The 22672-nt window shown below is 36.9% G+C and overlaps 1 protein-coding gene and 1 long non-coding RNA gene across 2 annotated transcripts; one reads left to right on the forward strand and one right to left on the reverse strand.

The window, feature by feature from the left end:
- The first annotated feature begins 2582 nt into the window (after nucleotides 1-2582).
- Nucleotides 2583-5224, forward strand: LOC147563689 (uncharacterized). Its single transcript, XM_086657450.1, has 2 exons — nucleotides 2583-4095; nucleotides 4323-5224. Exons 1-2 carry the CDS (start codon nucleotides 2583-2585, stop codon nucleotides 5222-5224), a joined length of 2415 nt encoding a protein of 804 aa, XP_086513576.1.
- A 12453-nt stretch (nucleotides 5225-17677) lies between these two features.
- Nucleotides 17678-21305, reverse strand: LOC147563690 (uncharacterized). The gene is made up of 2 exons (XR_015225027.1): nucleotides 21042-21305; nucleotides 17678-18016 (listed from the first exon to the last, which is right to left on the reverse strand). It is a non-coding gene; the product is annotated as an uncharacterized LOC147563690 (long non-coding RNA).
- Between the last annotated feature and the right edge of the window lie 1367 nt (nucleotides 21306-22672).

Genomic DNA, 22672 nt, shown 5'->3' on the forward strand with positions numbered 1-22672 from the left:
TTCAGTATTCATAAGAAGTTACTGATTGTTAGAGAAGAGCTTGTGATGAGGGTGGTGTTCTTAAAGTGTAAGAATAACAAATCATTAAAACAAAAGTGTGGGTGCCTAGCTAAGACAAATGAGTGCCTAAGTAAAATGTAATGTCCGCCTAAATACTTAAAGTTGTTAAAAGTTAGTTAAGAAGTTGTTAAGATTAACAACTCTCTAACTAACTTCCTTTTTCTCTCTCTCTAAACTCTTTAAATGGCGATTGGTAAGGGGAGCTGGAGATTGTTGTTGGGGAGCTGTAGTATAAAATCAATTTTTTGTACCACAGCTCCCTATACCAATTTGGTATTAGGAGCTATTTTTTGGATCTGAAACTAAATAATGAAATATAGATGGATTAGAAAAAACTATATAATTCAAAATTTTAAAATTTTTGATAGTAATTTTTCTTTTCTATTCTTCCTTAAACCCTAAATATTTCAATAACAATACCTCTCTTTCTTCCCCACAATCAAGTTATACAAGAACCATTACTGGTAAGAAACTAGTTCACTCTCTTCTCTATTGGATACTAACGTTTATTATGTCTCACGATATCTATGATGTTGCTTCTTTAATGGAGGAATAACATATTTTTCAATTGAACCAACAACCACCAGCTCAAGCAAACAATGTTATTATAGATGAAGATCTATCTCAAGATGTAAGAAATTTCCGAAGACAAATATTTTCGGTTAAATTTTATTTTTCTTTCTTCCTTCAACTTTAAAAATGTGCACAAAAATAGGCAGAACCGTTCGGTTCGTTCAGATATTTCCCTGGGGAAATTTTTGAAACATTTCCCCCGAGCTAAGGGAAATTAGGCAAACAAATGTGAAAACAGTAAGTTTTCCCTAGGGAACCACATTTTCATGATATTTTCTTTAACAAATTTCCCTCAAGTTGAGAGAAATTAAAAAAAAAGTGAAAACAACCTAGGGAACCACATATCCATGATTTCGTCATTGTAATAACAGAACCTCAAAAAATGAAAAACTAGGTACATTACTAAAGTTTCTTCCCATTTCTGAAATTTGGTGAATAGTATGATTACATTAGAGATATAACATATCAATTCTCTTTACAAAATAGTCACAAAGAGATTCATCAAATTATACTATTGCCAATTTTACTCATAATCTTCATCCCCATCGCTTGAATCGCCGCCATCAATTGAATCACCCTCATCTTCTTCGTCTGAGACTTGATTTCTCTTTTCAGCAGAATCTTGATATATGTTTTCGAGGGTGTCTTGCATTTTCTTCCTCGATTTCGGACTTATCTGTTTGTGGTGTGTCTTCGCCACCATAAGCTTTCCTGTTATCTAAAAGTTTACCAATTTGCTTGTTCTGGCAAACACAAACATAAAAATTCTAAGTGCATAACATGTTGTAGTACTCTACATTTGTTTACAGTAGTTGATAAAAGATTTACTTACCAAATGCCTAAGTACCAGAGCCAAATCAAAGAACATATTGCAATAACAAGTTTCGAAGCTAACACAACAATCTTAAGTATAACAAAAGGGGGAAAACAAATAAGCAACTAATATCATCTTATGACAAATTCTCGGCAAAACCCTAGATGTGAAACTCATTAAAACCCTAGATATAAAACTTAGAACAACCCTAGAAATTGAAAGGGGAAGAAAACTCACAAGATTTTGGTTGATGTCTTCTTCATTAGAGAAAATAGTTGGGTAGAATTAGCCGAAATTTTGTAGTTGATGACCGGAAAAGATTGAAGAGAAGTTGGATAGAGATTAGGAGAGAAAATTTGAAGAAAGATCGAGTAGAAGAAGAAGGCATCGTTTTTTTTCTTTTCTTTAATTTTGGTATATTTCCATATATTATACTTGAGTCCCTTAAATTGTGAATCTTAGAAGGTCTTTAAAATAGGCCTTAAAATAATAACTCAAAACTTACATCTCTCTTTACTAATCTTGGCAGCTCCCCAACCATAATAGTTCCCCAACAACAATCCTTAGCTCCCCTTACCATTCGCCCTTTAAATAGAGCTGATTAGTTGTAATAAGTTTGATAGAATTTCAAGCTTAATAAAACAGTGATTTCTCTCTCTTCTTACTCTGATAATCTTCATCTTCTTCATTAGAGAATCATCATCTTCTGTTATTATCATCTTCTCTAATCAAGTATCATTACTATACCAATCTTCACATGGTATCAGAGCTTGTTTAAACGACAAATCCATCTTCAATTCAACGAAATCGAATCAAGTAAGTTCTAATTTCGATCTCTTTTATCTTTAATTCATTCAATTTTTTAATGGAATCCTCAAATTCTTCATCACAAAACTCGAACTCAAGCACGAATGTCACAATCTCAAATATATCTAACTTCATATCTGAAAGTTAGATGGATCAAATTATCTATTATGGAAAGATCAATTTGAAACTATTCTCTTAAGTACAGATCTGTTAGGTTACATTGGTGGATCGATTATATCTCCAAGTAAAGATATTGTTGAAAATGGTCTGGAAGTGTTAAATCCATCTTTTCTTACATGGAGAAAGGCTGATAGCTTCGTTAGCATGTATGAAAGCTACTTTCACTCGAACTGTATCATCTGATGTTTTAGGGCTTGATTCAGCCAGAGAAATTTGGAAGTTTCTTGAAATGATGTATATTGAGGAGTATGAAGCCAAGATTGCTTCACTTAAAGAACAACTTCAAAATCTTAAAAGAGGAGATTTAACAGTAAGTTGCTACTTAAGAAAGATCAAAAACATTCCTGATTCCTTGACTGCTGTGAGTAATAAAGTTCCTGAATCTGAGCTATGTCGAATAGCTTTAAAGGGATTAGGAAAAGAGTATAAGCAATTTGTTATTGCTACTCATCAAAGAGAACCCAAATTGTCTTTTCCAGAGTTAAGAACTCGAATCATTCATCATGAGCAATGTTTAAGCACTCAAGATAATGATGAAGTGAATGAATCTGCTTACTTAACCAGAAGAACACAAGTCAAACAACAAGTAAAATCAAGTCAAAATCAGTTGAGGTATTCACAATCTCAACCACAAAGGTATTACACAAACCAAGAGCAACAAAGTTTTTCAAATAACAATCAATATAGCAATCATAACAACAATCAATATATCAATCATAACAGTAATCAACATAGCAATCATAATAGCATTCAAAAGTCAAATAATAGTATTCAAAGGAACTCCCAATCAGGTGAAAGAGCAAATGATTTTGATTTCTCTAGCATTCCTTGTGGAATTTGCAGAAAATGGGGCCATGCTGCCTCTAAGTGCAGATACAGGTATGCTCCTGATGATTCTTATAAATTCTATAATAGCAATAATCCAGATAATACTCATAATAGTACAAGTAAGAATTTCTACAACAAAGAAAGACCAAACTTTGTTGGTCTCCATCTTTATGAAGAAGGTGAATCTTCACATGCTCACAATGAAGAGGAAAAACCAAGTGAGGAAGATGTCTATGATGCTCAATTAGGTCAATTTGGTTTCTGTTCAGATAGCAATGATTATGAAGAAGCTCTAATGGTCTCAGTGGTTGAGAAAACTAATGATTCTTCAGCTGTTTGGTTAGCTGACACAGGGGCTACAAGCCATATGACTTATGATGCAAATACCATTGAAAATGAAAGAAGCTACTCAGGTTCAAATTCAGTTATGGTTGGAAGTGGAACCTGTATTCCCATTTCTAGCACAGGTGATACTAAACTCACAATAAATGATCACATATTTGATCTTAAAAATATGTTGGTAGTCCCTAATATCAAAAGAAATTTGCTGTCCAGCTCTAAATTTACAAGGGACAATCAATGCTTGGTTCAATTCTCTCCGTGGGGTTATAAAGTCTTGGACATTTGGTCTGATAAAACTTTCAGTGAAGGACCAGTTATAAATGACTTATATCCTATCACATTTCAAGTTCAAAAGCCACATGAGGCTCATTTTTCAGGAGTCAATACTTCTCCTTCTATTTGGCACAGTCGATTGGGTCACACTTCTGATTCAGTGCTTCATCTATTGGCTAGGAACAAAGCTATAAACTTGAAATTTGAACCCCAGCATGGTCTATGCCACTATTGACAATTATCTAAAAGCAAATCTCTTCCATTTGCTAACTCTCAAAGCTATACATCAACTTTGATTCACTCAGACATTTGGGGTCCAGCACCAACTTCATCTTCCAAGGGAGAAAGATATTATATCTTTTTCTTGATGACTATAGCAGACATTTATGGGTTTATTCACTCAAGACAAGATCTGATACTCTTTCTTGCTTCAAACACTTTAAAGCTCTTTCTGAAAATTTACTAAATGTCAAGATCAAGTATTTTCAATCTGATGGTGCTCCAGAGTTAGCAAAAGGGGATTTCAAAGCATTCCTTGATCAGTGTGGCATTCTATTTAGGAGCTCTTGTCCATATACTCAACAACAAAATGGCAAGGCTGAGAGAAGAAACAGACAAATCACAGAGGTTGGTAATGCTTTACTTCAATCTCATCTTCCCAAAGAATACTGGTATGAAGCTTTCTCCTCTGCTGTGTTTATTATAAATAGATTACCAACTAAACTGCTAAATGGTTCTTGTCCTCATGAGGTTTTATTTCATAAAAAACCAGACTATGCTCAGTTAAGGGTGTTTGGTAGTCTATGTTATCCTTTCTTGGATAATACTAGGCCAAATAAACTTTGTCCCAAATCTGCTGCTTGTGTCTTTATTGGCTATAGTCTTCACCATAAGGGTTATAAATGCTTGGATATTGAAAGTGGGAAAATAATCATCTCAAAACATGTGGTGTTTGATGAAAATGTGTTTCCTTTCTCATCTGTCTCAAAGTCCAAGCTTTCTTCTTGTACTCCTTCAACACTATTGGAGTTATCACATCATATTCAATTTGGCTCTCAGCATATGCATGAAACACCTACCCAAAGTCTTGCACCTATTCAACATGTTGTACCTGCTCAAAGTACTACATCTACTCTTAACCCATCACCTATTCCTAGCTCCTCTTCTCTTGAACACCAAACTGAACATCCACAGTCTGTTCATCCTATGAGAACTAGACTTAGAGCTGGAATAACTAAACCCAAAATTATTCTTGATCATATAGCACACTATAGTAGTTGTCATCCTCTTTCTCTTACTTATGTGGCCTTGCTCAACCAACCAATGGAGCCTACTACTTATAAATAAGTAGCAAAAGACCCAAATTGGTGCAAGGCAATGCAGGAAGAATATGATGCTTTAATAAGCAATAAAACTTGGGTTTTGATTCCAAGCTTATCTTCTTTGAACATTTTAAGGTGTAAATGGGTTTATAGAATAAAATACAAGGTTGATGGAACTATTGAAAGGTATAAAGTCAGGCTGGTTGCAAAAGGATTTCATCAAATGGATGGTCTTGATTACTCAGAAACTTTTAGCCCTGTGGTTAAAGCTACCACTATTAGACTTGTTTTAACAATTGTTGTTTCAAATCATTGGAGCATTCTTCAACTGGATGTCTCTAATGCTTTCCTTCATGGTCTTTTGGAGGAGGATGTCTTTATGTCTCAACCCCCTGGCTTCACTGATGCTTCTTCTCCATCCTATGTCTGTAAACTACAGAAAAGCTTATATGGCCTCAAGCAGGCTCCCAAGGCCTGGTTTACCAGATTTGCCTCATTCTTATTCACTTTGGATTTTCAAAAGAGTTCTCATGATCACTCTATGTTTGTGAAGAGTCAAGGGTACTCCATTATCATCATTTTACTCTATGTGGATGATATTGTGCTTACAGGTACTCACTCCTCTGATTTAACTCTACTTATTCAAAAACTAGAGTCTGAATTTTCAATGAAGGAACTTGGTGTTGGGTTTTACACCCTTCTACTAGTGTTTATAGCGGAATTAAGACATCTAATATCTACACTAGTATTCCCAGGATCACATGCATAAGCCTATGATAATCATTAATTAAAACTAGAAAGATAAATACCATGTTCGCTAGTTTTCCCTCGAACCTTTCCAATTGCTTATGAGAAGACCAAGAGCTTCAAGTGTAGCTCCTCTACTTGGGACACGAGCAAACAAATTTGATCTCCCACCTTGTTGTATAGCTAGCACACCAATGGTGGTTGGAAAAGAAGAACTCCTTTTTTCTTGACTAGATAGATAGTTAATGGGAATTAGCTCACTTTCTCCTCTCTACTTGATGTGGTAGAGTAAGAAAGCTTAGAGAGAAATTCCACACCTTATTCTCTGCCCTAAGAGTGTTTAGATAGAACCCTAATAAGAATCCACCTCCTTTTAGGTTTCCTAAAACACCCTTTAGAATAAGATTTAGGGAAATAGTCGAAAATAGCAACTATTGGTATTTTCTCAATTCCCTAAGGAGGAGGTTCCCAAACACCACGAAAATTGGCAGATATAGTTTTTATTATATCAGCAACTAACCCTCCAAAATTCAGCCCAATCCGAGTCCTAGAAGTACCCGAACCGGTCTAGGCCCAAAAACCCTGTTTTTGGCCCTTTTGTACTATCTTTGCCTAATTCCTTTTTAGGCCTATGAGATATGTTTATGGGACACTCCCATGATTATATCTCACTCCCACTAGTCATATCCTAGATCAATTTGTCACTCTTATGTGTAACCCGTTGTAGGATCCGATCGAAGTTAGCCGCGAATTATTCCGTAATTCGACGATCGTAGTTGGTCCCTAGCTACAACTCTACGATCCCTAAATCAATCGGACTTGATGATCTTCCACATCAATTGTCCTATCCGACAAATTGTTCGCATTGTCACCTTGGTCGAAGGACATCTCCTTCAACTCCTTCAGACTCCCACTTGGACTTAGAACAAGTACAATGCTCGATTCCCATGTCACTTAGTATCCCATCTGATACGTCACGTCATTCAGACTTTCTTGATCTCGAGTACAACTGTCAAAACAAATGATTAACTTTTAATCCATTTGAGCACGGCCATGCATTTTCAGTTGTTGCTCGTCAAGTGGCCCGAGGACACTGTACCCTAACATGGTTAGGAGGACATAATCCATTCTTGCGCTCCCACTCAACTTCATGTCTATCCTGTCCTTCCCAGTATCCGCCTTTATAACCTCCTTTTACGGCGCGGCGTTTAACGGAACTAAAGTCAGACATTCCTTACATAAGATGAGCTGAGCACTCATGTTTTGAGGAATCTCTTCAATCTTGTCTTTGTGAGAAGTTTGACGATTTCATCATTCTTTGGATGAACTTCTCACGTTGAGGGTTATTCCAGCGTATAATCCCTATTATGCACTCACGTAGTCGAATCGAATACACTATTCCTGTAGCCCATGAAACTGCGCTATCCCATCGACTCCCGTACTAGTCTTCGTGAGTCATTGTTGTCCATGCAATGACCTGGACTAGGGAATTGATAATGAATCACTCCAAGTTCACTTAGTAGGGTTTCATTCATCAGATCACGTATCTGACAAGCCTACTCGGAGCGTTTTCTTTATCGTGTGGACTGTCTCTTAAAATACCAAACCAAATTTTAAGGACAAAATAAAATTTCTTTTATTTTATTTATCGAATGTAAGTAATTAGGCACATAAACTCTATTATGAATCCAAATTACATTTGTTGTCATTCCCCAATGCGCTTTATACCAATGTCCCTCATGTGTGAATCATGTTTGGGCTGAGGTAACGGTTTGGTTAACGGATCTGCAACGTTATCATCCGTATGAACCTTGCAAATTACCACATCTTTTCTTTCTATGATTTCTCTAATCAAGTGGTACTTCCTTTGGATATGTTTGGATTTTTGGTGCGCTCTTGGTTCCTTGGCTTGGGCTATAGCTCCGTTGTTGTCACAATAGAGAGTCACGCCCTCTTCCATGCCAGGTACGACACCAAGTTCTATCAGGAACTTCTTGATCCAAACTCCTTCCTTTGCAGCTTCTGAGGCCGCTAGGTATTCTGCTTCAGTGGTAGAGTCCGCAACTGTGCTCTGCTTGGAACTTTTCCAACATACCACTCCTCCATTCAGACAGTAGACGAACCCAGATTGTGATTTGAAGTCGTCTCTATCCGTTTGAAAGCTTGCATCCACATGGCCTACAACTTTTAGTGTATCTTCCCCGCCATATACCAGGAAATGATCCTTAGTCCTTTTCAGGTACTTTAGGATATTCTTGGCGGCGTGCCAGTGCGCTTGGCCTGGATTTGATTAGTAACGGCTACACATGCTCAAAGCATATGAGACGTCTGGGCGAGTGCAGATCATGGCGTACATGGTTGATCCTATTGCCGAAGCATAGGGTACTTTCATCATGTGTGCTAGCTCATCAGGACTCTTAGGACACTGATCTTTGCTAAGCACCATACCATGTGACATGGGAAGGAATCCTCTTTTGGAGTTTGTCATCTCGAACCGTTGAAGAATCTTATCTATATAAGTTTCTTGACTAAGTCCGATCATCCTCCTTGATCTATCTCTATAGAGCTTGATTCCCAATATGTATTCTGCTTCCCCTAAGTCCTTCATAGAGAAGCATTTCCGAAGCCAGTCTTTAACTGATTCCAACATCGGAATATTGTTTCCTATGATTAATATGTCATCGACATAAAGGACTAAGAAAACTAGGTCGCTCCCACTAACCTTCTTGTAAACACAAGATTCTTCTGCATTCTTGAGAAATCCAAATTCTTTGATTTTCTCGTCGAATCGAAGATTCCAACTCCGGCTTGCTTGCTTGAGTCCATAAATGGATTTCTTAAGCTTGCAAACTTTTCCAGCATTTATGGAATCTACAAAACCTTCGGGTTGTGTCATGTACACATCCTCTTCCAAGTGTCCGTTCAGGAAGGCGGTTTTGACATCCATTTGCCAAATCTCATAATCATAATGAGCTGCAATTGCTAGAATGATCCGAATGGATTTAAGCATTGCGACAGGTGAAAAGGTTTCATCATAGTCTATGCCATGAATCTGTTTGTATCCTTTTGCCACGAGTCTAGCTTTGAAAACGCTAACGTTTCCATCCTTGTCAGTTTTTTTACTTTGAAAACCCATTTGCATCCGATTGGTTTTGCTCCATCGGGCAAATCGATCAAGTTCCATACTTGATTTTCTGACATGGAATCCATTTCCGATCTCATGGCTTTTAGCCATTTTTCGGAGTCGGGGCTCGTCATAGCTTGGTTGTAGGTACTCGGCTCATTATCTTCTAACAGTAGGATATCTGTTTTCTGAGATAATTCCTGGAGCCTTTGAGATCTACGAGGGGCCTGAGCAACTTTTGGAGTGTTCTCAACTAGTTGAGATGTCTCCTGCGAATTTGATTCGACTTGAGCGGGAGGTACTCTCTCGACCTCATTCTCCTCTTCCATACTTTGTGTATAGATAGGAGCCGCTAAACCTCTTGATATTTCTATATCTGTGTTTATTTGTTGCTCATATCGAATTTCATCGATATCTACATTTCTCCCACTTGTCTGTTTGGAAAGGAATTCCTTTTCAAGGAAGACACCATCTCGAGCAACAAACACTTTGTTCTCAGATTCGTGGTAGAAGTAGTAACCCCTTGTCTCTTTTGGATAGCCCACAAAGAGACATTTGTCTGATTTAGGTGCGAGTTTGTCTCCTTGTAAGCGTTTTACATAAACTTCGCATCCCCAGACTTTGAGAAAAGACAGCTTTGGAATCTTTCCAAACCATAACTCATATGGCGTCTTTTCTACAGCTTTTGACGGAGCTCGGTTAAGTGTGAAAGCAGCCGTTTCTAGAGCATACCCCCAGAACGTGTTTGGAAGATTTGCTAAACTCATCATAGATCGAACCATGTCTAACAAGGTGCGATTTCTCCTTTCAGAAACACCATTCATCTGGGGTGTTCCTGGCGGAGTGAGTTGAGATATTATACCACAACTCCTAAGATGATCGTCAAATTCTTGACTCAAATATTCACCACCTCGATCGGATCGAATGACTTTTATTTTCTTGCCAAGTTGATTCTCTACTTCGTTCTGAAATTGTTTGAACATGTCAAACGATTCGGACATATGCCTCATCAAGTATATGTAACCATAACGAGTGAAGTCATCCGTGAAAGTGATGAAGTAACCATAGTTACCTCTCGCCGGAGTACTCATTGGTCCGCATACATCCGTATGTATGAGTTCCAAGGGTTCTTTGGCTCGGTCTCCTTTTCCTTTAAAAGAAGACCTCGTCATTTTACCCATTAAACATGATTCGCATGTGTCATATGATTCTAAATTATACGAACCTAGAAGTCCATGTTCATGGAGCTTCTTCATGCGTGTCATGTTAATGTGACCCAAACGACAATGCCAAAGGTAACTTGGATTTGAATCATCTGACCGTAGCCTATTGGTTTCTATGTTGAAGACTTTGTTCTTAATATTCGTAATATAGAGACCGTTGTATAGCTTAGCACTGGTATAAAACATTTCACCTTTATATAAAGAACAACGATGGTTTTTTATTAATAGGTGATATCCCTCTTTGTCTAATTCTGAGACAGAGATAATGTTTCTAGAAATAGAGGGTACATAATAGCAATTATGAAGTTCTAAAAATAGACCAGTTTCTAGAGGTAGACTGAAAGTTCCTACAGCTTTCGCAGCAACCGTTGCTCTATTTGCTACTCGTAGGACAAGCTCCCTTCCAGATAAATACTTGATTCCCTTAAGGCCCTGCACATCATAAATGATATGAGCACCACATCCGGTATTGAATACCCAGGATTGAGAATCAAATGTATTTGCTAAGTTAACTTCGATAACATAGATACCTTGGTCGGAATCGTGAGTTCCTTCCTTTTTTTTTTGTTCTTCTGAATCAGTTGAAGTTCTTTCTTTGATTCAGACATTCCAATGCCTCTCCGGATTGCCTTAGAAGTTCCGTACTTCCTCAACCGTGATTTGTTTCGGGACATGTCCCTTAATCGACGGATGATTGTATGCGCATCCATTTTCCTGAATCTCTTTTGAAGATTAGGCTCCATGGTTGCCAACATAAGGCAAGTTACTGAAATTGATTTCATCCGGATACTTTTGGCCTGCTTTTGTTCCTCAATCTTTGAGTTCGCAGTTATTTTTGGAATAGGGGTATCCAGTACGCTTTCTTTGTTTGTAGATTTGAGAACACTTCTCAATCTCTTTTCCCAATCAAGGAAGTTATCCATGTTCAATTTGTCCTCATCAAGGATTGAACATAGGTTGAAAAGATTGATTTTTGCCATAGTAAAACTACATGAAACAGAAAAAGGATTTTGCTAAGTATTACATTCGATAATTTTTGCAAAAAGTCCTAAGTTTTTGCCACATTATTCCAAATAAAACGTGTCCCTAGATGAATAATGCGATTCCAAGATCCCATCTCTCAAGGATTAAGCGGACTAGGGCCCTGCCCTTAATTCCCATTGATTTAGGTGAGTGAATACTTTCACTGATCATACCATATGATTCTCGGTTGATGGATTACATGTTTAGTGTAAAATCCATCCTTTTGCCTCGAGTATCCAAGACCCTCTTGCTGATCTCGTTGAGTAGAACCATTTAGACATGTAGGCCTCTTCTATAGGCCTACCCGCAATGTCCCAAGGTAGAGGAGGTACTCTGCGAAGGCCGACCCACCTTCCTCGAACAAGGGCGCAAGGAGTGTCTTAATTTGGATAGGCACTGTACTCAAAATTACTTTTAGGGACTTTTACGCTAGTCTGGCGTTCGTTTTAGTGAACTAATTAGCCTAACTAACATCCACGACATAAAGCGTAAATAAGTAAGTAAATGCGCGCGAGAAAGTAAATCAAGCACATATGGATCCTAGTATGGCCCCTAACCTAGAAGATCTAATCTCCTTTGGTTTGCTTCTTGTTTCGCCTTTTAGTTCGTCTAGATCTTCGTCTTTGAACCTCCATTGATTTCTCCCACTCGCCTTTGGATTTCTTCCTTGAGTTTCATCAATGGACTCATAAACCCTAAACTCTAATTACAAGACTCAAACGATTCGCAGATCGTGTAAACTTGAAATTAAAATTATTACAAAACATGCACCCATCCGTGCTCAAAACAAGAATAAGAAATAAATTCTATGGCCATACTAGTTTCCGCATTCACATCACATGCAATCATATAATATATTTCAAGGCTATCAATTATATATGCATGTATATCCGGGAGATACTTTTGTCGACATCCGTATGTCATGTACGCACCTTAAGTCTACATCAAAAGATTAGACTAATGGTGTGTCTTGGTTTGATTTTAAAATTTGATTTTAAAGAGAAATTCCGTTTGGGCCTTGAATGGCCCGGGTTAATTTCGGAAATATTTGGATTGGAATTTTGGGAGAAAATTTGGATAAAACTCCCACTCGAATAGTGGTCCCTTTTCGTGGTCCGAAAAGCCTTGAAAAGACCCGGGACAAGTCCTAGACAAGTCCCGGCCCAAGCCCACAAAAGGGCTTGGACAAGGTCCGGATATGGCACGGCCCATAGGGCCGGCATGTCCGAGCCGAGGCCAATAGGCCTGATCTCGTCCTGGCCGGAGCCAGGACGCTAGTCCAAGCACCAGACGCGTCCTAGACGCATCTAGTGCTGGACCGGACCAGCACTAGGTGTCTCGGACTTAGTCCGAGACACCCAGGACCCCAGACGCGTCTGCAAGACGCGTCTGGTAGTAGCTACTGGACGCGTCTGGAAGACGCGTCCTGGTTAAGCTACTGGTCGCGTCTGGAAGACGCGACCTGGAGCAGCTGGACGCGTCCTCAGACGCATCCAACAGTAATCTGGGACGCGTCTACCAGACGCGTCCTCCAGGCTACTGGTCCGGCCAGGAAGCTTCCTGGCCGGACCTATTGAGTTTCTAAAAAACTCAATAGTCTCTCCCTTTTTTTTTTTTGTGTTGCAATTTTAAATTGCTTTTTCCAAAATTTGAAACACTTCTAAATATTTCAAATTCTTTTTAGAACAATTCTAAGTTTCCAAATTTTGTTTTTCACAAGTTTCCAAAAACTTAAAAATAACTCTTTTAATCAAACCAATTAGGATCAAAATTTTAGGTTTTGAAACTTTTTCAAGAACAAATTTTGAAATCTTTTGACACAATAATCTATCTAGGAAAGCATGAAATTGGTCCAAAACTTAGATAAGATAGGCTAATTGCAAGAGGCTCTGACGTCACTGTTGGGTTTTACACCCTTCTACTAGTGTTTATAGCGGAATTAAGACATCTAATATCTACACTAGTATTCCCAGGATCACATGCATAAGCCTATGATAATCATTAATTAAAACTAGAAAGATAAATACCTTGTTCGCTAGTTTTCCCTCGAACCTTTCCAATTGCTTATGAGAAGACCAAGAGCTTCAAGTGTAGCTCCTCTACTTGGGATACGAGCAAACAAATTTGATCTCCCACCTTGTTGTATAGCTAGCACACCAATGGTGGTTGGAAAAGAAGAACTCCTTTCTTCTTGACTAGATAGATAGTTAATGGGAATTAGCTCACTTTCTCCTCTCTACTTGATGTGGTAGAGTAAGAAAGCTTAGAGAGAAATTCCACACCTTATTCTCTGCCCTAAGAGTGTTTATATAGAACCCTAATAAGAATCCACCTCCTTTTAGGTTTCCTAAAACACCCTTTAGAATAAAATTTAGGGAAATAGTCGAAAATAGCAACTATTGGTATTTTCTCAATTACCTAAGGAGGAGGTGCCCAAACACCACGAAAATTGGCAGATATAATGTTTATTATATCAGCAACTAACCCTCCAAAATTCAGCCCAATCCGAGTCCTAGAAGTACCCGAACCGGTCTAGGCCCAAAAACCCTGTTTTTGGCCCTTTTGTACTATCTTTGCCTAATTCCTTTTTAGGCCTATGAGATATGTTTATGGGACACTCCCATGATTATATCTCACTCCCACTAGTCATATCCTAGATCAATTTGTCACTCTTATGTGTAACCCGTTGTAGGATCCGATCGAAGTTAGCCGCGAATTACTCCGTAATTCGACGATCGTAGTTGGTCTCTAGCTACAACTCTACGATCCCTAAATCAATCGGACTTGATGATCTTCCACATCAATTGTCCTATCCGAAAAATTGTTCGCATTGTCACCTTGGTCGAAGGACATCTCCTTCAACTCCTTCACTTGGCTCTCTCCATTTTTTCTTGGGTATTGAGGTTACTAGCAATTCTCTTAATGTGCTTCTTCTCACTCAAAGAAAGTATGCTCTTGAGTTACTACAAAAGGCAGACTTGTTGGATTCAAATCCTAGTATTACTCCAGTTTCAGGGGGCAATAGATTATCCAAATATGATGGTGAGCCTCTTTCTGATCCAACTTTCTATCGTATTTTAGTTGGTGGTCTTCAGTATCTTACTATGACAAGACCTGATATTTCCTTTGGGGTCAACTATGCTGCCCAATTCATGCAAAATCCTAGCTCTCTTCATCTTCAATGGGTTAAGAAACTCCTGAGATATGTAAATGGTACAATTGGGTATGGGATCTCTATCACTAAAGAAAATTTAACCAAGTTGGTGGGCTATTCAGACTCTGATTGGGTTGGATGCCCTGATACTAGACGCTCCACCACTGGCTATTGTGTTGTGCTAGGCAATGCCCTTGTCTCTTTGTGTTCCAAGAAGCAACCAACTTTTGCTAAATCCTCAACTGAGGCTGAATACAAAGCTCTGTCCATTGCTGCTACTGAAATGCAATGGATTACCTATGTTCTCACAGAGCTAAAAATCTGCATTGCTAAGCCTTTTGTCATCTACTATGATAATCTTGGTGTTAAAAATATTGCTGCTAATCCTATTTGCCATGCTCGAACCAATCACATAGAGGTTGATTATCACTTTATTCGAGATTTGGTATCTTCTGGCTCTATTATCATTAGACATATCCCTACTAATGAGCAGCCAGCTGATCTGCTAACTAAGGGTTTAGCTCGAGCTCTCTTTGTTCCTCTTCGTGACAAACTGATGTCTCTGCCTAGTTCATCAGTTTGAGGGGGCATGTTAGAGAAGAGCTTGTGATGATGGTGGTGTTCTTAAAGTGCAAGAATAACAAATCATTAAAACAAAAGTGTGGGTGACTAGCTAAGACAAATGAGTGCCTAAGTAAAATGTAATGTCTGCCTAAATACTTAAAGTTGTTAAACATTAGTTAAGAAGTTGTTAAGATTAACAACTCTCTAACTAACTTTCTCTTTCTCTCTCGAAAATCTTTAAATAGAGCTGATTAGTTGTAATAAGTTTGATAGAATTTCAAGCTTAATAAAACAGTGATTTCTCTCTCTTCTTACTCTGATAATCTTCATCTTCTTCATTAGAGAATCATCATCTTCTGTTATTATCATCTTCTCAAATCAAGTATCATTACTATACTAATCTTCACACTGATGATGAAGAATTTTAAAGGAAAGAAATTTTTTTTGGATGGCCAACGATTTTTTGCCTTGGTGGTTGAAATTAACCCAGAAAGGTAGCATTGCCTTTAACAAAAATTGGTCATTATGAATTGACCAAGTCAAGCTTGCAAAATACATTGCCTTTAACAACAAAGGGCATTGCCTATAAAATCTCCCAAATTTGAAGTGTTGAAAAAAAAGTTAGAGAATCAGAAACCTATTATGGACACACGAGTCCGTTAGAGTCCATGAACACCTGAATCCAAAAGTGAGTTCAACAATCAATCCGATGAAATAAACATGTTGATGTTAAAATAGTAAACGTGCACATAAATATTTTTATATCGTCTTGAAATATAAAGTCATAACAAATTAAAGCTATTTTTATATCGTCTTGAAATATAAAGTCATAACAAATTAAAGCTATAAGAGGATATGTTTATTATGTGCACATATATGTTTGGAAGTACAATCTGGGGAGTTGGCCAGTTTTGAGTAGAATAAAAGGTTGCCCTCTTTTTGGATAGTGAATTGCGAGGCTCAAACCCTCCCAGGTGTGACAAATCCGAAAAATTTGATAGACTTTGACTGCATTTGAAATAAGATTTTAAAAATTATCTCATCAAAAAAAAAATAAGATTTTAAAAATTACTCAGCCGAGTCCGCCTAATAATCCTAATAAACATAAAATTCCAGAGCATGGTCCAGCAATTCGATGGTGACTAAGCCCACGGTCACTCAAACTGCACCGATCCCCACCTCAAATTGCCAAAGAAGTTAAGGGCAAAACCACTGTGGCGCTCGGGATCCCAATTTTGGGAGCCCCTGGATTTTGGGAGTCCCGGAGCCTTTCTCAATTCTAAAGTCGGGCTACCAACCGGGGCTCCCAAATCAAAATAATGTACGTGTGCGAAGAACGTGTGCGAAATTTTTATTTTAGATTTCGACTATGAGTCATTAGATTTCGACTATGAATTAAAATGTGATAGTATTCGAGAGAGATAATTTCAAAAAGATAAACAAAAAAAAACAAAAAATTAGGGGCTCCTAGTCCCACCGGGAGCCCAGCTCCGGGGCTCCCGGATTGGAGCATGAGGGCTGGGCTCCCAAAATTTGAATTTTGGGAGCCCAGCCCCATACATTTGATTTGCCCTAATGATTGAGTAGTGAAAAAGAAAATAAGTGTGAGTGCCTTTAGGACTTTCACATGATATAATCGTAGATGTGTAAAGTGCCAAAATAAAGCCCAATCTTAAGGTTATAGAGCCAGACACCCTCAAGCATTAAGGGGGGTTTTATTTTTGCTAAAGACTGCTCTTTCCCCACATTAACACATAAAGTTTTGTAAGAAGAAGGCCTTGGTAGTACTGAGGGATACTATGTCAACAGTTGGTAGCCCAAGTGGTTCAAAAGTGTTGACATAAACTCTAGAAAGTCCTGGAGGTCCCAGGTTCGAATCGCAGAGAAGGTGGAATCTTTGGTTATTTGAATTGAGATTATTAAGGTATAAATAATGTAGTTGGGTTTTAGGCCATTGTTTAGTTGGGCTATAGGCCCGGTCTTGTAAGAGGTTTGGATGGGCGGGTATCCAGCTTATCACTTCTTTGATGTATCAATGCCAAATGAAATGACTATGGTTGATCGTACCCAATTTCCAAAAAAAAAAAAAGTACTAAGGGACACCTATAGGAACCCCTATGCTCAATCCTCTTGAGCTCCTCTAATGAAAAATCTTACAGCAAACCCAACAAAAACTTTCAGATGAGGGCTCCCCTAGGGTTAATAGGCTCCCAAATTCTTCTATTGGAGTTGTTCTTACCAACTTGTTAACCCCCATATTATTTCTGTAGATTAACAACCCGTTTCCGTCTACTTCTATTTTACCAATAATCCATAGGTTTTAAATATTTGACCTCACGTCATACATAATGATGGATAACAAAAAAATCACTATATAATGTCATAGAAACACAATTACTAACTAGTAAAGACTTAATTAGTGTTTATTGCGGGTTTGAACCAAATGATACACAACGGATTTGAGTTGTTGATGATGTTTTCTTCTACATCACAGTGTTGCACTCTTCACGACAAACTAAAAAACGGGACGGGTCTTTTCGGTGGCAAAGAAGAGAACAGGTCCAAACTCGGCTAGACCAACATGGAAAAGTACCACTAAAACCCAAAAAAGTCATCACCGTGTGGGAGAACAACCGATCAGTCTTTTCTTAAGTAAAGATATACTCTCATTTATCAAATCCATCCAGAAAACAAAATAAAACATACAATAGTTTTGTTGTCAAGTTCGATAGACAAACGATTAATTCACCCGTAGATTGAAGCCCGAGGAATTATAACTACCAAGACAACATTATTAAAGATAACCATAATTAAGGAGAATATGGGTTTAGGTTTTAGTCGGAGTAGGTTTCGAGTTGCCTTGTTTAACTGCATTTGGCCGGCAACCACGAGGGGGACACCTTCTTCCAGTCCACCCTTCATATGATGGGTTGCCGTTGCTCGGGTCTGGATATGCAGTGCCAGGATATGCATTGCCAGGACCTGCAGCCACAATAAGAAAAAGAAAATAATTAGACTCTCCGAGGAAAAATAAATGGGTTAATTTCGATACATTTGCTGGCGCTCCACTTTTTGGTTCTAGCGTATGGTTGGATTCATTAATGCGCATTTTGTACGCGTTTTTCTTTCGGTTTGTCGAGTACGAGACATCCAAGATAATATTAGACTGTCTAATCCAAGTGGTCCCAGACTGTTTAGTTTGAAGGTCTTGGACTGAACTATTCGAAGGTTTTCTTACGATCTCTGACTGCCCAATTTGAGACCATTCAAAATATTTCAGATCTCATAAACTATATTACTACTTACAAACCACTCGAAAACAACCTAATATTGATGATAAATATCTTTTAAGGAATTATTTAACCACTTCAAAAATTTCTCGAACGCAAGATTAAAAGATACCATCATAAAAAAGTTAGATCTATAAATTAATTTGGTAAAAATTTGGGTCTTTTGAAGTTTTTTTTTTCAGTTTTTATTCAAAGAAAGGACCACTAATTATACACTTCAAGAAAACATGAAAGAATGTAAGATATGTGACAAAAAATTTGGAAGAAAATCCAAAGTGAAAAGTTGTTCTGCGGCCCCTTTCCTCTCTCACTTACTGAGAGTGCTACATGTACAAGATCCTTGACAAAATTTGTGACTTAACGACTCTTTTTCACTAAAAGATAAAAATTGATCAAAGCTTTTCAAAATTTGACTTTGATAGGGACCGTTCAAATGACATTTTGTCAAGAATCTTGTCAAAGATTCTTTGTACATTTAGCATTTCCCCACACTTAAAGAACCTCACAGTTTTATCTAATGTTTGATGTAAACTAGTTATAAATAGATTACAAATTATAAAGGACAAAAATATGTTCTACTAATTAAAAATAACTACTGAATATTTGTCCCTAAGTAAATATAACAACTATAAATGTTTGTTTCTAAGTTATATAAAATAGACAGTATAGAAGAGTTCAAGTTATCGACAAACGACAGTAAAAACATTATCTTCTTTCTAATTTAGCCTCCACTGGACATTAATTCTGAGTCTGTTATACACGTTTCAAGTCTTTGATTTCTTTCCGTCTCCAGTTCATGTCACTAAATATCTACGAAATTTTATGTTCATTATCGTATATCTTGTAAATTATCTAACATGGACAAAGATAATTGTCCTGCTCAAATATATGAACGGATAGCTAATGATTAAGGCCCCTCTTTCAACAAAAAAAAAGGAGTAAGGTCCATCTCTCTTCATAGTTCACATCCGTTGGTTTTGTGTTGTCAGGGCCGGCCCTGGTCCTAGGCGACCTAGGGGCTCCAAATTTAGAGGGCTCCAATTCATAAAATAATGTATATATATAGTATTATTATATGTATTATTTTATGCACATATACATCAAGTTTGTTTGGGTAGTAGAGTTGGTAGAGTAGTTGATTAATGAACCCAAGGCCAAGGATTTGAATCTCACAACAAACATTATTTTTTAGATAATTTTTCTTACTAAAATTGATTAAAGTTAGATTGTTAAAAACAACCTATTAATATGAAATTTAAAAGACAACGACATAACATTTAAACTTTTCTCATCAAAAAAAAAAAACATTTAAACTTAATTAACTACTCATGGAAGCCTAAAAGACACCTTAATAAAAGAATATCTTTTCTAATTTCTATAAAATCCCACATTTCTATTTCATTCTCTAGAATCTCTACAAGAGTTTATTACACATCTACACCCGAAGAATTATTTCGAATCAACTACTTTATGCATATTGTTGATAAAGTTATTTCATCTATTAAAATTAGGTTTGAACAGTTTCAAGTATATAGAAACGTTTTGAGATTTTATTTGATTCAAAGAAGTTAGACAATTAGAGTTTAAAGATTTGTTGAACCAATTTAGAAAGCTCTCTTAAGGATGAACAACAAGGACATTCATGGAGATGATTTGTATTAGGAACATAAAGTTTTAAAGAGGGTTTGCCAGAGAATTCTAAAAGACCAATTGAAGTGTTAGAGTATTTGAAATTGATGGAAGGGTTCCTGAATGCGTGACTCGCTCATAGAATTCTTTTGACCATTCCGGTTACTATGACTCCTGCGGAGAGAAGTTTTTCAAAGTTGAAGTTAATCAAGTCTTACTTACGCTATACCATGTCTCAAGAAAGAGTAAATGGATTAGCATTGTTATTTATTGAACATTAATTACCTTAGAATATTGACTACACAAATGTAATTAGTGATTTTACATCGAAAATGCAACAATAGTGGTGTTTAAGTAGTATTTGCTTCATGTATAATTTTAACAACTATAAATTTAATAAAAAAAATATCAAATTTTATATTTTTTCGACGTAAAGTGTAAGGGCCCTCGTCGATACGTTCGCCTAAAATCCCTCAAAAGTCAGGGCACCAGTATATCGTGTTGGGTACTTAGAAATTTTGGAAATATTTTAGTGCTCTAACTCGTAAAAAAAATTTTACCAAGTATGGTAAAGAACAACGAAATTATAGTCCCCCTCTGGGTTGCGAAAGAAAAAGGTAGGAATATATTATTTGTTAAAAGTGAAATAATAGATATCATGTTTCGTTAGGTAGGAATAATTAGTATGAGCTACTAATTGGATGCAATTTCACAAGATCACATAATTTAAAACTTTGAGTTCCATGTTTCAACAAAATAAAAGACTTTTAGTTCCACTGTTCATTCACTTCTTTTATTAATTTTATTTTAATAATATTAACTTGATAAATTGATAAATGATAAAAGCATTTCCTCAACAAAAATCTTAGAATTCGTGGGAATTTGTTATCGTTTGTCAAATAAATCATGGAAAATCACATGGAATTATGAATCTTAATATTGATACTCCTAAAGATTACTCCCTTTTTCATCTAAACAACCCTAAAATAAATAAATAATACTTAGACATACAATATAATCTATAAGTAGTGCTTTCTAAAGAGAGCTAAAAGAGAGAAAAGGACCCTGTGTGAAGGAGCAAAACTTACCACCATTTTGGGCAGAGATGTTAGGTGAAGAAATGATGAGAAGAGAGGCAACAAATAACAGGACAAGTAAACCATAGAACTTCTTAGAACCCATTTTTTGTCTACCAAACTTTTTTTTTTTGATGAAATTTGTCTACCAAACTTGAAATCTTGGATAAGAACCCCACTAGAAATCCTGAACTGCACCTCCTCAAGTTGAACATATTGTTCTTATCTTTACCCTATTTATAAGAAGAACAAAAAGAGAAACAGACATTTTAGTATGAAGGGACCCGAAAGACCTTTAACAATGTTAAAACAAAATGTTTCCGATACAACCCGGTTGCGCCAACAAAATAACAATGAAACTTCTTCTTTTAAATTATAAAAAAATTATAATTACTTTTTCTTGATTTAAAGAATTTCATTCATACGAAGGAATACACAAAGGCGTTTACATGGAGACTAACCCTGTCTGCAGTCAGGGTTAGTTTTCGAATATCTATATTAGGAGGTAGTGTTGCGGATGAAACAACCAGGGTTAGTTCTCAAATAACTATATTAGAAGGCAATATTTGACAGAGTAAGCAGTGCGGTTCAGTTGGTATTGGCCTTGGTTGCACGTGTACTAGGTCACGAGTTCGAAACTCTCCATCCTCATTATTTTGTTCTCTATTTTTCTTTTCTTTTACCTTTCTTTTCCAGATTTTTCATTTAGAGGCTAGCCAGGGCTAGGTGTGGATCCTGGCTCTGCCCTTAGGAATACAATCAAACACATTACATGGTTTTTAGAGTTTTGACTCCTTTGAGTACAACATGAATTTACTGAAGAAAATAACAACATGAAGCTTGCAAAAGTAAAGACAACATGAAGAGAAAGGAGTACAATATTACAAAAATAAAAATAAAAAGACTCTAAAGATTATAAATAAAAAATCTTAAACATCGCGAAGGGGACTCTAAGGGTCGTGAACGTTATTATACTTAATGAAGAAGAATGAACCAAGTAGAGACGCATAATGGTTACATCAAGAACACCACCAAATTTTTCGGAGGAGAATCATGAATGTCTCCGGAGACATTGACCTTTGGTTTCAAAGATGGAGATTGAGTTATTTCATAACTTTATCTTCTTGAACGAAGATATTTCAGTCTTTTCTTTTCATCTTCTCGATGTCTAATGTGACGTCAAATGTCGTAAGTTAGTGCTTAAGAAGTTGATACCCCGAGGCAAGTTCCTCTTAGTCCCTCTTAAGAAACCGCACAAACATGACCATCATCCTTCAAAGATCTCTATGAGTCTCAGACCATCAAGTCCAAGCACAAATTTCTCCTTCTCTCTGATGACGAACACGCCGACAATGAAATTGTTATGATGAATCCATCATCTTTAAGCCGAGAAGAACCCTGTAAGTGTTATGGATATTGATGATGAAGAAACTAGTCGTGGTAAGAGATGAAGGCCGAAAAAATTATTGATGATCGATCAATGTCGAGAAAATCGTTACCCACACCACCATCCTCTTTCCTGTCTCTCTGTACTACTACAACATCATAATATTAGATCTAACAGAAGATATAACATTTTATTTGGTCAATGTTTATCTCTATTTTTTAGCTTCAAGAAGATAAATTTTTTTGGTCTTCTTTAG

This window comes from Eschscholzia californica, unplaced genomic scaffold (assembly GCF_041429995.1).
Source record: "Eschscholzia californica isolate CP2 unplaced genomic scaffold, dmEscCali1.0.p SCAF_1, whole genome shotgun sequence".
Taxonomy (NCBI): Eukaryota; Viridiplantae; Streptophyta; class Magnoliopsida; order Ranunculales; family Papaveraceae; genus Eschscholzia; species Eschscholzia californica.